Source organism: Salvelinus fontinalis, chromosome 7, assembly GCF_029448725.1.
Source record: "Salvelinus fontinalis isolate EN_2023a chromosome 7, ASM2944872v1, whole genome shotgun sequence".
Lineage (NCBI taxonomy): Eukaryota > Metazoa > Chordata > Actinopteri > Salmoniformes > Salmonidae > Salvelinus > Salvelinus fontinalis.
Genome location: NC_074671.1, coordinates 39700941 through 39716695, shown reverse-complemented (window position 1 = coordinate 39716695; position 15755 = coordinate 39700941). Strand labels below are relative to the sequence as shown.

General features: G+C 39.8%; 1 protein-coding gene across 5 annotated transcripts in view; it reads right to left on the bottom strand.

The window, feature by feature from the left end:
* Nucleotides 1-13145, bottom strand: part of LOC129859472 (cullin-2) — a 45187-nt gene extending 32042 nt beyond the window's left edge. For 4 of the 5 annotated variants that reach the window (XM_055929304.1, XM_055929307.1, XM_055929306.1 and 1 more), the window contains exons 1-5: nt 13036-13145; nt 11691-11829; nt 10197-10299; nt 9900-9994; nt 8042-8147 (exon numbers count right to left, since the gene is read on the bottom strand). In XM_055929304.1, the coding sequence (XP_055785279.1) occupies nt 8042-8147; nt 9900-9994; nt 10197-10299; nt 11691-11809 (423 nt within the window). In that variant the 5' untranslated portion in view covers nt 11810-11829; nt 13036-13145. Of the gene's footprint in view, nt 1-8041; nt 8148-9899; nt 9995-10196; nt 10300-11690; nt 11830-12801; nt 12998-13035 lie in introns of those variants that run through there. The other variant, XM_055929305.1, reaches the window with a different exon arrangement.
* Between the last annotated feature and the right edge of the window lie 2610 nt (nt 13146-15755).

Here is a 15755-nt window from a genome sequence, read left to right as displayed (position 1 = left end):
GTTTGCTGGTTTTCTCAGGAGTCCCTAAAACATTAAACAACACAAATTACAATTTCATACTCATGTGATAACACTAGCTAGGTAGTTGGCTAATGTTAGCTAGTCAGCTAACTTGCTAAAAAGCAATTTTCGTAAATTACCTTTATGACCAAAAAAATACGCACAATCGTTTGTCTTTACATCAATTAACATATTTATCTCAATTGTAATTTTTTTGCTTGACTCGTTATAAGATTATAATTACTTACATTTTCTTCCACCGTAATGTTTTGTCAGCCATCTTTTCTGAAGAAAGTTACCAGGGACGGGTGGCTCGCGTCAAATTTGCCATTGGAACCACTCGATATGATTGATCATATAAAAACCTTGGGACCCAAATGCATAATGAGTGCTCTAACTCCCCCTTGCGGTGGTCTGGAGCAACAAAGCCATGATGCTGGGTACCTCTAAGTCCCGCGGTGTAAGCTCGCTACTTTTAAAGGAGGAACCACTTTAGCTACACCCCAGGGAACCCAGAGAGCGTACCAGCAAGACGGAAATATCCCTTTCTACCCGAGGGTATAAAGCATTTGAGTTAAGAATTAACATACCAGACTAGGATGATCGCGCGCTGCAGCCGAGGTCAACGATTAGTCACAACTCCAAAACGCAACACGAGGTTGAAGAAGACAAAGGAACCTCTTAATCAATGCTATGGTTGAGTAGCTGTTCTAAGTACTGTATCTAAGGTGAATGAATTTAAGCAGGACCATCTAGTTATTCTCTTCAAATCATCGGTTGTCTACATGGCTTTCATCCCCATGCTGGGAGCATCGACACGGCTGTTTAGCCGTCCTCAGGAGACCCCTCTTACAGAACAAGTACAAACAAACAGACAACTAAGAGGAAGGACATTGTGACATCTTGTGGACAATCAGAGATTTACACCTGAGAACAAAAGGCCAGGCCATCCGAAGTGGGCCCAACAGAGATACCCAACAAAGACCTTCAACACATAAATACATGCATAAAACTTCTTACCCATAAGAGAGGCAGTTCGGGGTAAGGTAATAGGGCTAAACTAAGCATAGTTTACACATGTATGCAAGTGTTGTTTCTCTTTCTCTCTCACTGTCTCTCTATTTAAATCTCTGTCTTGTGTAACACGTGTCATATTGTGTTGTTCCACTAGGGATCTGTTGTCATCGTATTAACTTTCTAATCACTAACCTATACCGTGTGTGTATGTATCTTATGTTATCATTTAGCTTGTTCGTAAATAAATAATCAAATCAATGTGTGGTACGGAATGATCAATGAGACCAAGTTTTGTGCAGATTTACGGAGTCTACGACATTCAGAATGAGACTGATATGAGGAAATTATTAATTATTGACTGTTATGATATTGATATATTCTGATATATTCTTGAGTTAATTGGGGAAAAGGTAACTTATTAAACAAACTTTTCCCATTGTGCCCCAGATTCCTAATGATTTAATTGTAACATGATTAATTTAAATCGGGTAATAATTCAAAGGTCTTTTTTATTACCTTTATTTAACTAGGCAAGTCAGTTAAGAACAAATTCTTATTTTCAATGATGGCCTAGGAACAGTGACGGCAGTTAACAAGGCAGTTAACCTTGTTCAGGGGCAGAATGACAAATGTTTTACCTTGTCAGCTCGGGGATTCAATCTTGCAACCTTTCGGTTACTAGTCCAATGCTCTAACCACTAGGCTAACTGCCGCCCGCACTTTAGGTAATTATTCGATAAATAGCGTGTCATTAATGATAGTAACGTCAAGACAACATCATCTTTGAGTTCAGCACACAGAGAAATGTAAACTAACATACAGCTGTCAGGTTTTTCGGTGCATCGGCAAGATAGATAAGGGTGGCGGTCTGTGTCTATTTGTAAATAACAGCTTGTGCACGAAATGTAATTGTAACGGATGTGAAATGGCTAGCTATCCGTTACATAATACTAAGGAAGTCTCGAGGTTTTGCTCACCTGACGTAGAGTATCTCATGATACGCTGTAGACAACACTATTTACCAAGAGAAATCATCTAAATTTTTTAAGCAGTCTATTTACCACCACAAATTGATCCTCACCTACCAGACGAGCTAAATGCCTTCTATGCTCGCTTCGAGGGAAGCAACACTGAATCATGGATGAGAGGATCAGCTGTTCCCGGATGACTGGGTGATCACGCTCTCCGTAGCTGATAACAAGGACGTGTACTCCAAGCATGCGCTGACCAACGAGCAAGTGTCTTAACTGACATTTTCAACATGTCCCTGACCGAGTTTGTAATACCAACATGTTTCAAGTAGACCACCATAGTCCCTTTGCCCAAGAACACCAAGATAACCTGTCTAAATGACTACCTACCTGTAGCGCTCATGTCTATAGCCATGAAGTGCTTTGAAAGGCTGGTCATGGCTCTCATACACACAATTATCCAAGAAAGCCAAGTCCCACTCCAGTTTGCATACTGCCCCAACAGATCCACAGATGATGCAATCTCTATTACACTCTATCACACTGCCCTTTCCCACCTGCACAAAAGGAACACCTACGTGAGAATACTATTTATTGGCTACAGCTCAGCATTCAACACCATAGTGCCCTGAAAGCACATCACGAAGAGAAAGGAACCTGGAACTAAACACCTCCCTCTGCAACTGGATCCTGGACTTCCTGACGGGCCACTGAGGTGGTGAGGGTAGGTAACAAGGGGGCTCCTGAGTGGCGCAGCGGTCTAAGGCACTAAATATAAGCGCAAGAGGCGTCACTACATTCCCTGGTTTGAATCCAGGCTGTACCACATTCGGCCGTGATTGGGAGTCCCATAGGGCGGTGCACAATTGGCCCAGCGTCATCCGGGTTTGGCCAGAGTAAGTTGTCATTGTCAATAAAAATGTGTTCTTAACTGACTTGCCTAGTTAAATAAAGGTTAAATTAAAATAAAATCGAAAGAAACGCAAATGCCACGCTGATCCTAAACACGGGGGCCCCTCAGGGGTGCGTGCTCAGTTCCCTCCTGTACTCCCTGTTCACCCATGACTGAATGGCCAAGCACGACTCCAACACTATCATTAAGTTCGCCGATGACACAACCGACAACGATGAGACAGCCTTTAGGGAGGAGGTCAGAGACCTGGCAGTGTGGTCCCAGGATAACAACCTCTCCGTCAAAGTGATCAACACAAAGGAGATGATTGTGGACAACAGGAAAAGGAGGGCCGAGCCCCCATTCTCATCGACGGGGCTGTAGTAGAGCAGGTTGAGAGCTTCAAGTTCCTTGGTGTCAACATCACCAACGAACTATAATGGTGCAAACACACCAAGACAGTTGTGAAGAGGGCACGACAACGCATATTCCTTCTCAGGAGGCTGAAAAGATTTGGCATGGGTCCTCAGATCCTCAAAAGTTTCTACAGCTTCACCATCGAGAACATCCTGACTGGTTGCATCACTGCCTGGTATGTCAACTGCTCGGCCTCCAACAGCAAGGCACTACACAGGGTAGTGCATACAGCCCATTACATCACTGGGGCCAAGCTTCCTGCCATCCAGGACCTCTATACCAGGCGGTGTCAGAGGAAGGCCCTAAAAAATGCCCAAAACTCTAGCCAACCTAGTCATACAGTGGTTCTTCCTGTAAAAGTTGTGTCATACTGCAGCACACCTTGTGGGCTGCCGCAGAATTCTATGGCACGTTATTTAATTGTCAGCCACTGTTTCCATTAATGCCAATTAGTGCTAGTTTGACCACCAGAGGGCATCTTTGAGAAGCATTTGATAGTCATCAATATTGGCTGTACTAGAGAACTTAAAACCTTTTTTGTAAGAACATAGTATATGGGATTAATGTTAAGAAATGTTGCTTTATTCATTTGATTAATATTATGGTGTTTCGTTTCCAAGAGAAATAAAAACGAAACACTCAGGGTTTCCATTTGGAAAATATGGCGCTGTACAAAGTGACTGTTGTTAGTAGGCTACAGTACTACGAGCATAACATTTCCACATCCTAATTCTAGTCTAACCAATACCCAAACGTAGATTCAGTGAAAATAAAAATCTCATTGATTTATCAAGACCAGTCCCCATGCTTGTCTCAGAGCAGCGCGAAACGGTGCTGAAATAGTTGACCACACACGAGTAGGCAATTTTTCAAATCTTATTGCTTCTAACTTCAATATGCTTTTTAAATAAATAACATTACGCAACACTAGTGAGACTCATGTATCCTACGGTAGGCCTACAGTAAATTTAAAAATATTGTTTTCAAAGATGTGACTCTGCCAATAATTACATTTAGAGGATTGGAGGATTCTAAATTAATATCTAAGTGGCATTTTTCATTAGGGCAAATCTGATCTGTGAGAATGTCTAAGGGGCTTTTATATCATTCGAAATTAATTAATAATAATAATAAATCACTGTCTAAAAAAATACAGATATTTTGGAGATTATTTAGTTCTCAAATAACCGAAAGTGAGCGATTGTAATCTGAATAAAGGCCAAATGGGACTCCCAATCACAGTCAGATGTGATACAGCCTGGATTTGAACCAGGGACTGTAGTGATGCCTCTTGCACTGAGATGCAGTGCCTTAGACCACAGCACCACTCGGCAGCCATGACCAATATATATTGTCCTCCTAATAGCCCATCATTCGTTTTAGATAAACAGCTCGTTTTTGAATGGTAACCGCGTTAAGGGTGGAGTTTAGGGCGGGGTGAGGAGTACTGGTAAGGTGTGACTTTCAGGTTACAATAGGCCATAAGTATACAGCAGATTGCCGATTGTCCTCTCTTTGATTTTGCTGTAACAACATACTGTAGCACCATGACCAGGATCTCTATTCATTTAAGTGAACAGATTTTGGCTTTCAGGAGGAACAGAAAATCTACTGGAGACATTTCAAAAATACTGGTAGACTTGGGGATTTTGGTCACGGACTGTGCTATTCACAAACACCATCATCAGATGCCTGTGTTATACCGAACGCGAAAGCCCGATACAATTAACAGGTACAGTAGGCTACAATACTGTAAAGTAGGCCTAATAATGCTAAAAAATAATGCTTAAAGAAATTGACTGCTGGTATTTACTGTTTGATGCACAATTGTATTGTGTTCTGTTTACAGCAAGACAATTCAAGCGATCGACTCACTAATGGATGAAGATGATGAGTGCTCAGCAAAGGCCATCTGTAATCTGCTGACATCACGGCCCAACATCTACATCACTCTGATCACAGAAAGAAGACAGTTCAAGAAACTTGGGTGGACTTATGGAAAGGCTAGGTAAGCCATATATATACAGTGGGGCAAAAAAAGTAGTTAGTCAGCCACCAATTGTGCAAGTTCTCCCACTTAAAAAAATGAGCGAGGCCTGTAATTTTCATCATAGGTACACTTCAACTATGACAGACAAAATGAGAAAAACAAATCCAGAAAATCACATTGTAGGATTTTTTATGAATTTATTTGCAAATTATGGTGGAAAATAAGTATTTGGTCACCTACAAACAAGCAAGATTTCTGGCTCTCACAGACCTGTAACTTCTTCTTTAAGAAGAAGTTTAAGAAGAAATCCGTTTTGGATTGAGAAATTGATACATCTCAGTAAGGTTTTACCCGTCGTGGAGATGGGGGGGGAAGTACAACTAAAATGTAGTTTAAATAAACATCTGCATTTTTTATGTATTTGTCTAGTTATTTTATTAATGAAAGCATAAAGATGTTGATGAAGAACTGTTAGGGCCAAATTGGGGGATTTCCACACTTACAGCAGCTGGGTTATGAAGAGTTGCGTGTCAATTCATAAACCATGTGCCATGGAATGTCTTCCCAACTATTTTCCATCTTCATGGCTCTTCGAAATTTTGCGGTTGCATGAGGACTTGAGTTAGAAATGTAACACTTTATAGTACTTAAGCATCGAATACATTACAAATTGGGGAATTTTCACAACTACAGTAGCCGGGATGTGAAGAGTCTATTGTCCTGCTAATAGGAAACATTGTTTGCATGATGGGATATACACCAGATACAGTATTACAGTGAAAAAGAAAAGTTTGAAAACCTGTTTTCAAAATGCCTCCAGCTATCCATCACTACTGTAAATAAAAACACAGCATCTTGTTTACATTTTTTATTGTAACCACAATGTCACAAATAAGTTGTATCTACCTTTCCAATTACTTTTTAGAAATGTGCGCTTTCCTGTCATTTTTAGTAAGTAATATGCTACAGTCCAGTTACAGCTTGTTCTGATCAAGTAGAAACAACAAAATAAGTGTATTTTGGGGGATAAATGTATTTTTTGGGGTGTGCGTGCAGGACAGAGGAATAGCAATTCTTACACTATTGTTCTGGAGGAACGGAAAATTGCATGTCAATTCATAAACCATGTGCCATCGCAAAATCTCTTACAAACTATTTTGCAATCTATATGGCTCTTCGCCAATAATTACATTTAGAGGATTGGAGGATTCTAAATTGTTTGTTTAAAAAAGAACGATATTTTGGAGACGATTACGTTTTCAAGGACATCCCGGATGACCAATTCCTCCCCTAACCAGGACGACGCTGGGCCAATTGTGCGTCGCCTCGTGGGTCTCCTGGTCGCGGCCAGCACGGGTATTGAACCAGCATCTGTAGCAACAATGCAGTGTCTTAGACCGCTACGCCAATCGGGAGGCCCCATCCACAAAGTTTTTAATGCTGATCAATTGCTTCGCATAAAGTGTCAAAATACAGAGAGGTGTTGGCAAGAGTATATTGTCCTTCTAATAGCCCGTAATGTCTTGACATGCGCAAGAGATGGTGGTAATATTTTTTCTTTTAGAGACTATAATGTCTTGACATGCGCAAGAGATGGTGGTAATCCAGATAATCCAGGTCAGGGTAACCAAAACATTTCTTTTTTCAAGACTATCAGAAAGAATGTTTGTACTTAATAATTTTGATCCAAAGCCATGAACGAGTGAGTCATTCAGCTTCATGCATGTAGGTGCCGAGGCTATATGACTGCACCATCAACTTGATTATTTAGCAGACATCACTTGCTTATATTCAGTCAACACATATATTTTAAGAATATCATGGAATATAATTGAACATTTTAATTTATCTTAGTAAGTAATACTGACGAGTAGTAACAAAAAAAGTGAATTTTTCCGGGTGTGCACGTGCAGGACAGAGGAATAGCAATTCTTACACTATTGTCCTAAATTCAATCACTTTCTTCATCCTTATCATTCAGTTCATTGAAATTCAATTTTGAAGTTGTGCATAATTATCAGTTTCTATTTGGTTTATGTCGCCCATTCATTGTCAGTTAACGACACAGTAGGGCCTTGGGACCCAAAAGCATAATCAGTGCTCTAACCCCCCCCCCCTTCTGCTGGTCTGGAGCAATGAAGCAGTGACGCAGGGTAATGTACTAAACTACAAATTACCTCTAAATCCCGCAGCATAATCTCAAAACTTTTAGTTGAGCAGCAACTGTAGACCGTTCTCTCTGCTAGTGCACAGTAAGCGGTACCGGAGCGCCAAGTCTAGGTCCAAAAGACTTCTTAACAGCTTCTAGCCCCAAGCCATAAGACTCCTGAACAGCTAATCAAATTGCATTGTCCCCCAAATGCTTACACTACTGCTACTCTCGGTTTATTATCTATGCATAGTCACTTTACCTCTACCTACATGCACATATTACCTCAATTACCTCCACTAACCTGTGCCCCCGCACATTGACTCTGTACCAGTACCCCTTGTATATAGCCTGGCTACTGTCATTTTATTGTTGCGCTTTAATATAATTTTTTTAATTTGTACATTTTTTACTTCAGTTTATTTGAGTAAATACTTAAAATTGCATTGTTGGTTAAGGGCTTGCAAGTAAGCATTTCACTGTAAGGTCCACACCTGTTGTATTCAGCGCATGTGACAAATCCAATTTGATTTGAAACTGATATATTGTGACATTTGTACTGGATAACTGAGATTGTAAGTAATAAGATATGATTGGAGACTTACCTCTCCTATCTCCATAAGTGGTTCGTTCATGTCAACCCCTCCGTAGCCATACTGCAAGTCTGCCTCTGTCAGTTTGTTCTTCTTGATGAACTGTGTGTTGAGGTACCTATATTAGAGAGAGGGGAGAGAAAGAGCATTACACAACATAATATTAAAATAACAACACGTCTGTTATTAATCTAGAGTTGTACCAAAGTATTGGTAAGACTAGCTAGCTATGGGCAACCCATAACACAATACAGATTCACTAGAGTGTGAATGGCCAAGATCCCAGGGCCAATCAGACCACAGAGAGAGAACGCAGACAGATACTGTCAGGCAGACAGACACACTAGCTCTGAAGGCTGTCATCAGACTGATCTGACCCTGGCTCTATCTACATTCTACATGACAAGTTGTTTTCACAGCTGTGCTGTCTACTTTGCATTAGCAGGACAGACAGTGACGAGAAGAGATATGAACTCAAGTTCATATATACAAACTCCTGGGACGACAACATGCTAAATGACCTTTAAAAATGGTTGAAAAGAGCTTCTTGTAAGAAATTATGACATCCAAAGCTGTCACTGTGGTGTGAGTTAATTTCCCAAAACATCTGCCAATGTGACATATGAAATATCTGTAAATATCTAAAAGTGGCAGTGTTCTTTACACATGGTGCCAATCTCAGACTATATCAGAAAATAGAATTGGCTGAGGGATAAGTGCCAGCTACACAATAGCAGTACATTTGGATCGGTTTGGGGTCCCGCGGACCGATCCACTCTCATATATTAAACATTTGAATCGGGACCGATGCGCATCGGTGAATCGTTACATCCCTCTAAAACACCTAAACTTTTGACTACTGATGCATCCTCCAGTGTCGAACTGCATGTAACTGTGTTGACAGTCAAGTTTTTTTTCCTCATCAAACTGCCCGCTTTGCCCAGCTTCGTGAGTTTGGCAGCTTGCTCCTGATCTTGCACATCTGTGCAGCACATTCAGCATTCAAATGCTAAAATGGCTTGCGTGATATTACGCTTTATTAGATGAGTGGCAAAAAGTAATTTGCATATATGCGCTGTTGAAAATTATGTTTTACTGGAACAAAAGTAAGCTATTGGAGAGCACTCTCATCTGGCTATACTTGCTCAAAGGAGCTTGCAAAAGATTTTAATTTGTTTGTTCTGGTTCACCATCAGCAATAGTTTTGTTAGTTTTGCTTTAAACAATCAGTGTATTTGGTCATTTTTTTTATATATAGGGTAAAGTTGATAATTTCATAAGGAGGACAGCAATCACTTATGTGAGGCGCACTGCATGGCCAAAACAAGAGGAAAATAAAAGATCACTCAGGAAAAACTTACAAACGGTCAAAACCATTTGATTTTGAGATGGGGGTAAAATCCAAAGTTGTGCTATGTATTCATTGGTTATGTCATAGTTAGTTTGTAAATTATAAATATTGTAACATTACTAGCTCAAATACAATCAGCAAAAATGCCAAGTTAATTAGTGGGTGATGGTGATTTCAGAACCATAATGGGGAGACAATACAATAAACAAAGGCTAGTTTGCCTCCCGCCGCCCCAATCTGATAGTCGTGTGGTAGATGCCTCTCTCTTATGGCTAAGCTCAGGTGCCGACAAAGTCACCTCAGACAGATCCAGCTCGGAGAGGCCCAGCTCATGAGCTATACCAGCAGCAGACTTGTATTTAGAATGGAAAATGAATGTTAGTGCATTGAATTGCATCAATTCTCTCTCTAATCAAACCGAATAATTTCAAACTAAAACGTATCGTTCCTGTATCATATCGAAGAACATATACGCATCGAATCACCTCGACAGAAAAAGATGCACATCCCTAATATTACCTGTACAAGCAATCCATGTAATCTGCTCCCTTGCTGTACTCCTCCCAGTATCTGTGGTACATCACTAAAACCTTCTCCTCAGACTCCAGAACTTTCTGAAATTACAGATTAGAGACCCAATATCAGTTTATTACCTTGGCACTTCAATGACAAGCAGCCAACCAACAAATACAACTATTAGGCTATCCGATGCTGAGCAATGGGAAATTAGTAAATTGAGTGAAAATGGCATTATGAACTAACATTCAGTAGATAACAGATCTAATATATTTTCCCCAAATGATGAAACTTATTTACCTTGTACAACTGTCTGACATGGTTCTCCAGGAATACCTTGGTCTCTGTGTACAACCTTTCACCCAAAGGCTCTGGGTATGCAACACACAAGGCATAGATGTCACTGATTTTAGAGTAAAGGAGTCCAACACATTCATCTGTAACACTGAGGAAGAAAATCATGCAGACAATTTATTTTCTACTGGAAAATTGTTAAGTGAACTTGAGAATTTCCTAAAGCTAAACCTTAAAGGAATACTTTGGGATATTTACTTCCTGAGTCAGATTAACTTGTGGATACCATTTTTAGGTCTCTGTGTCCAGTATGAAGGAACTTGGAGGAAATTTTGCAAGACGATGCTAATTAGTGTTAGCGCAATGGCTGGAAGTCTATGATAGACCTCTGGCCATTGTGCAACTAGTTAGCATTGGCTTGCAAAACTACCTCTAACACTCTTTATACTGGACAGCCAACCATGTATTCATCCACAATTTAATGCAAGTAACCATATCACCAACCATATTGTAAAAAGAAAATCACAAAAGCTGTGACGGAAACAGGAAGTTTTGGTGTAATTTGTTCATTCGACATGGTGGGATCTTTTTGTGACGGGAAATTAATTATGCAGGAAATGGCAGTGGAAACGCCTTTCTGCACAAATTTTGATATAATAACCACCATATCAAAGCAAATTTGGAGTCTTGTGATGATATGGTGTGTGGTCCTCCTCATACAACTCTGGAAACCATGCAGTTTATTAAGGCTACAAATGAAATAAATTATGGTGAACTTCACAGGGTAGTGAAAGTGCACGGTGATCTTGCTCCTTCTATCCAATAAATATCGAAGGACTCATTCTGGTGACATGATGATAGATTAATGACTGCAGTTTGACAGAATACTCTCGCTCTTATCCATAATAATCTAATATAGACTAGAGACCCCGAACAGCCTACCGGCACTGTATATGCGAGCTTTTGGCTAGAGTGCAGGTGCCAAGACCAGAGTAGGTACATTTGCTGTTTAACGCAAATGTTTGTGACAAAACTATCGGTTAAGTTTAAAATGCGATGGAAACGCATTGAACTTACGATTTTTATTTGGTATATGAAAACGTAAGCGAAAAAGTACATTTTTGTGTGCACTACATCATGCAATGATTTTTGTCCGCAACAAGTCCATTTGGTGGAAACACACCACTGGTGGGAAAATGCACATATTTTATTTATGGGGATTCTAGAACATTCACATTAAAATCTGTCAGCAATTGGATGGAAACCTAGTTAAAGACATACAAATGGTATCCACAAGTTCATCTGACTCTGGGGAAGATAAAGTAGATAAAGGGCCTCATAGCCAAAATCCTGAAGTATCCCTTCAATGGCTTGACTATGTAAACAAAGATAAGTGGCATATTAGCCTACTAAATCAATGGAAAACTAAACAACAAAACACAGAAAGTTCAGAAACTCATAAAAACTATTTTTCTGAAGAGCTGAAACGAGGTAGGATACGAAAATCTGTCGTTCCATGTGGCCCTCTCCACATAATCAAGCATCACCACAGCCTTGATTGTCGTCAGTAGCTTGCTCCATGTTTCATCAAAGTCCACCACCCGCGGCTTCAAGGACATCGTACGGCTTCTTCTTCAGGCTGTTGTAAAGAGGGAAAAAGAGCAGGGTTATTGGTGTAATTGGACAGTACTGGAATATTGGAGCAAGGTGTTTGGAATTATAAATGCAAATTCTTCATGTATGGATGTTGAATCAAGTAACTGCTAATACACTATGCCAAACGTAATCAATCCAACTGCAATTAGGAATGATCTTTCCTCTTCAGGTTTGATAAACTGTTACATAATGTCTCAATAACTAAACAATACTTGGGCATACAGATTATTTAAAAAAGACAGATTTGAAAAAAATATGTTTTTACTGCTCTGCCTGTAGCATAACTAACTCTGATTATAAGTTTGCAATTACAATTTCAAACATGATGTTGTGATAACAAGGTTATGACTTAATAATTTGCCAAATTACAGTTTCAGATGGGTTCACAACCTAACTAAAAGACATGTCAAAACGTAAAATTGTGCAGGGGATGATAAATACTACTGTATCTCCTACTCAATATAGTGAAAGCACAAATGAAGTTATCACTATCATGTGAGATTTAACGTTACCCCTAAATACAATTACACCTCAACATACAAACAATCCTGTTAATAGCTAGCTAGAAGGTTATAAAATGGAATGTTCCACCCTTGTCCACGGGCGGTTGCTAGCAACCTAACGTAGCTTAAATTAATTGACAGTGTAAACAATCCAATCGTCAAAATATTAGTCATACTACCCAAATCAAATATAACTAGTTAGCAAAGCGATTTGCTAACAATATGCAGTCATTCGTTGCATTAACGTTAAGTTGAACTGTCACAGGTAACAGGGTGAGTCTAATGCCAACGTTAGATATCCTGCAAGATTTTTACAAGAAGGCCTGGCTAGCTGTCTAGCTACTGTAGCTAGTTAGCAGCTATCAATTTCATTCGTCATTCAAACAAGCAAGCTAAAGTTAGATAGCTTGTCAGTTTTGGAGAATATTGCAGCATGCAGCATACATATTTACCTTACTCACTGAAGTCACGAACAGTCATATTTTTCTCGAACAATGTTACACATTTACTAACTAACCATGCTAGGATGAGGAAGAAGCAACAACATAGCTAGGTAATAGAAGTAGCTAGCTTTGAGGTCCAGTTAGCTAGAGCTAGGCACTTAATTCTAGCTAGTAACGACCGATTTGGGGTAGCTAGGTAAACACGTTTACAACGTCAAAGGGAGATTTTCTGTATATACATACCTCTAATAAATATATATACGTGTTATTAAAAAGTCAAGTTTCTCCGCTGTCACAAGCTTGATCTCTCACTTACAGCACTGCCATTTCCATACCTCATGGAATATACCATTGTATCAGCTGTAGGTGTACTGTAATGGAGTAGTTATGGATGTAGTAGTCATGAGCATTCAGTCTACTCATATTCGACAAATTAAATGTGTACCGCGCACAATTAAAATATTAATAACCAACAAAAGTCACAATTACAGAGGGCGTCGATTCAAAGACTTATAAGATCAACATTGTAAAGCAAGACCCCTATTTTGTAATGGTGTCGGCGAATACTACGGGTACCCGTTTGGAAGCTGTGGTAGAGCAAGAAGTCCTTTTATGAAAACTAGAACGTAAACTTTTCCTTCATCCTTATAAATACAAACTGTGAAGTAGAAATACGAAGAGATATGATGAGATATGAGATATTATTCGTGAGATTTGAACGGTTAAGAACCAGTGTACTTAAAAAGTAGTGTATCATTCAAGTGGACTTGAATATTGACTGTGTTACACTGTAAATTGTATTCAGTCAAACTGCTATTCATATTACAGTACCAGTCAAAAGTTTGGTCATACCTACTCATTCAAAGGTTTTTCTTTTTAGTTACTATTTTCCAAATTGTAGAATAATAGTGAAGACATCAAAACTATGAAATAGCACATATGGAATCATGTAGTAAGCAATTTGAATGCACAGAGATACCGTGACAAGATCCTGAGGCCCATTGTAGTGCCGTTCATCTGCCGCCATCACCTCATGTTTCACCATGATAATGCATGGCCCCATGTCACAGGAATCTGTACACAATTCCTGGAAGCTGAAAATGTACGAGCTCTTCCATGGCCTGCATACTCACCAGACATGTCACCCATTGAGCATGTTTGGGATGCTCTGGATTGACGTGTACGACAGCTTGTTTCAGTTCCCGCCAATATCCAGCAACATCGCAGAGCTATTGAAGAGGAGTGGGACAACATTCCACAGGCCACAATCAACAGCATCTAGGCAAAGGAGATGTGTCGCACTGCATGAGGCAAATGGTGGTCACACCAAATACTGACGGTTTTTTTAATGCGCTTAAATACTGTGATATGCAACCTGGAATAAAAATGTAAGAGGACCAGTGCTATATAGTTAAATAAATATCTCACATCTGTGCCGTTTGCAAGCTACATTTGGCTACATTGTATTGTTTTTCCTCTTCAAAGCACACTAAAGCAACAATAAAATTTCACTTCGCCAAGACAACCATGAACTCTTCAAGTTAAGTTCTAAGCCACACACACATTTAAAGGATGATTGAATTTACATTTAACTAAGCAAGTCAGTTGAGAACAAATTCTTATTTTACAATGACGGCCTACCTGGGAACAGTTGGTTAACTGCCTTGACAAGGGGTAGAACAACAGATTTTTACCTTGTCAGCTCAGAGATTTGATCCAGCAACTTTTCGATTACTGGCCCAACTCTCTAACCACTATGCTACATGCCTCCCCACAATAGCCTATGCAATGGTGTTGGAAACTAGGTTTTGCCTCCAGCCAGTTTGTTCCTGAGCTTGTAGCTAGCTAGCTGGCAGGCTGAACAGAATTTGCCTATTAACAAATAGCCTATAGTTGCCCAATTCAGAACCGTACACAATGTAGACTACACGACACATTTAACACGTGGTTAGCGAGCTAATTAATGAATTTGCAATGTAATAATTTTGATCGGATTACAGTGGTATAATTACCCATGTCTATAGACCTACCTACTCTAAAAGATATTAATCGTACCGTATTAATTGTACCGTAATGCCAAACCATTGTGTCTTGTTTGCAATGAAACTGTCTCTGTTTGCAAATAATTCCATCTGAGATGTCATTATGAATCTAAGCATGGCACTTTCAGAAGTAGATTTTACATTTTAGACATGAGGCCCAAGTCTGACACGAAAAGGAGATAGGCATAATTAAGGAGTGCATGGTGGCAGTATTGGAGGAAATAGATATAGGCAGTGGCGATTTCAGCATGTACATCTTGGTGGGGGAAAAAAAAACGTGGGATGCATGCACGTTCTCCAGCTGCATTGGCGGCTAGCTAGGTCTTACCATAAAAAAACATTTAAAAAACTTGACAAATGAGGTCTGATAACCCTCTTGCTATGCCATAAATTGGGTTATAATTTTGGAGTATTTTGAAACGGATGGTGATAGACTTGATTTGTTGAATGACTAGGGGTGTGTTTGTAAATCCACTCTGGCTATCTACTCCGATTTCAGAGCACTCTTGTCGGAGTGTGCCAGAACGCAGAATAACTGATGAATTTATGAATGATCAACACCTGTTGAAAATGGCCGGTCTGTAAACATCAGCAAAAAAGCATAATTAAATTGTTGTCAGCTGCACAGTTACAGTCACCAACGCTCTGGATAACATGAAAACAGCCTAATCAGCTCTGCTAGGGAGAGTAAAATGGTCAGAGTGGTGTGCTCTCATTTGGGTCTGGAATTAGCTAGCAAGCCAGCCACCGTTGGCCAGTTAGCTTGGGTGCTTGACTGCCGTTGTGTGGTCAGAACACTCTGATAGACCCTACTCCTTGGTCAAAGCGTCCAGTGTGCACTCTGAATGCTCTGAGAACAAAACACTCTGAATTTACAAAACGGACAATCTGACAATGCTCTGAATTTACTAATGCCCAGAG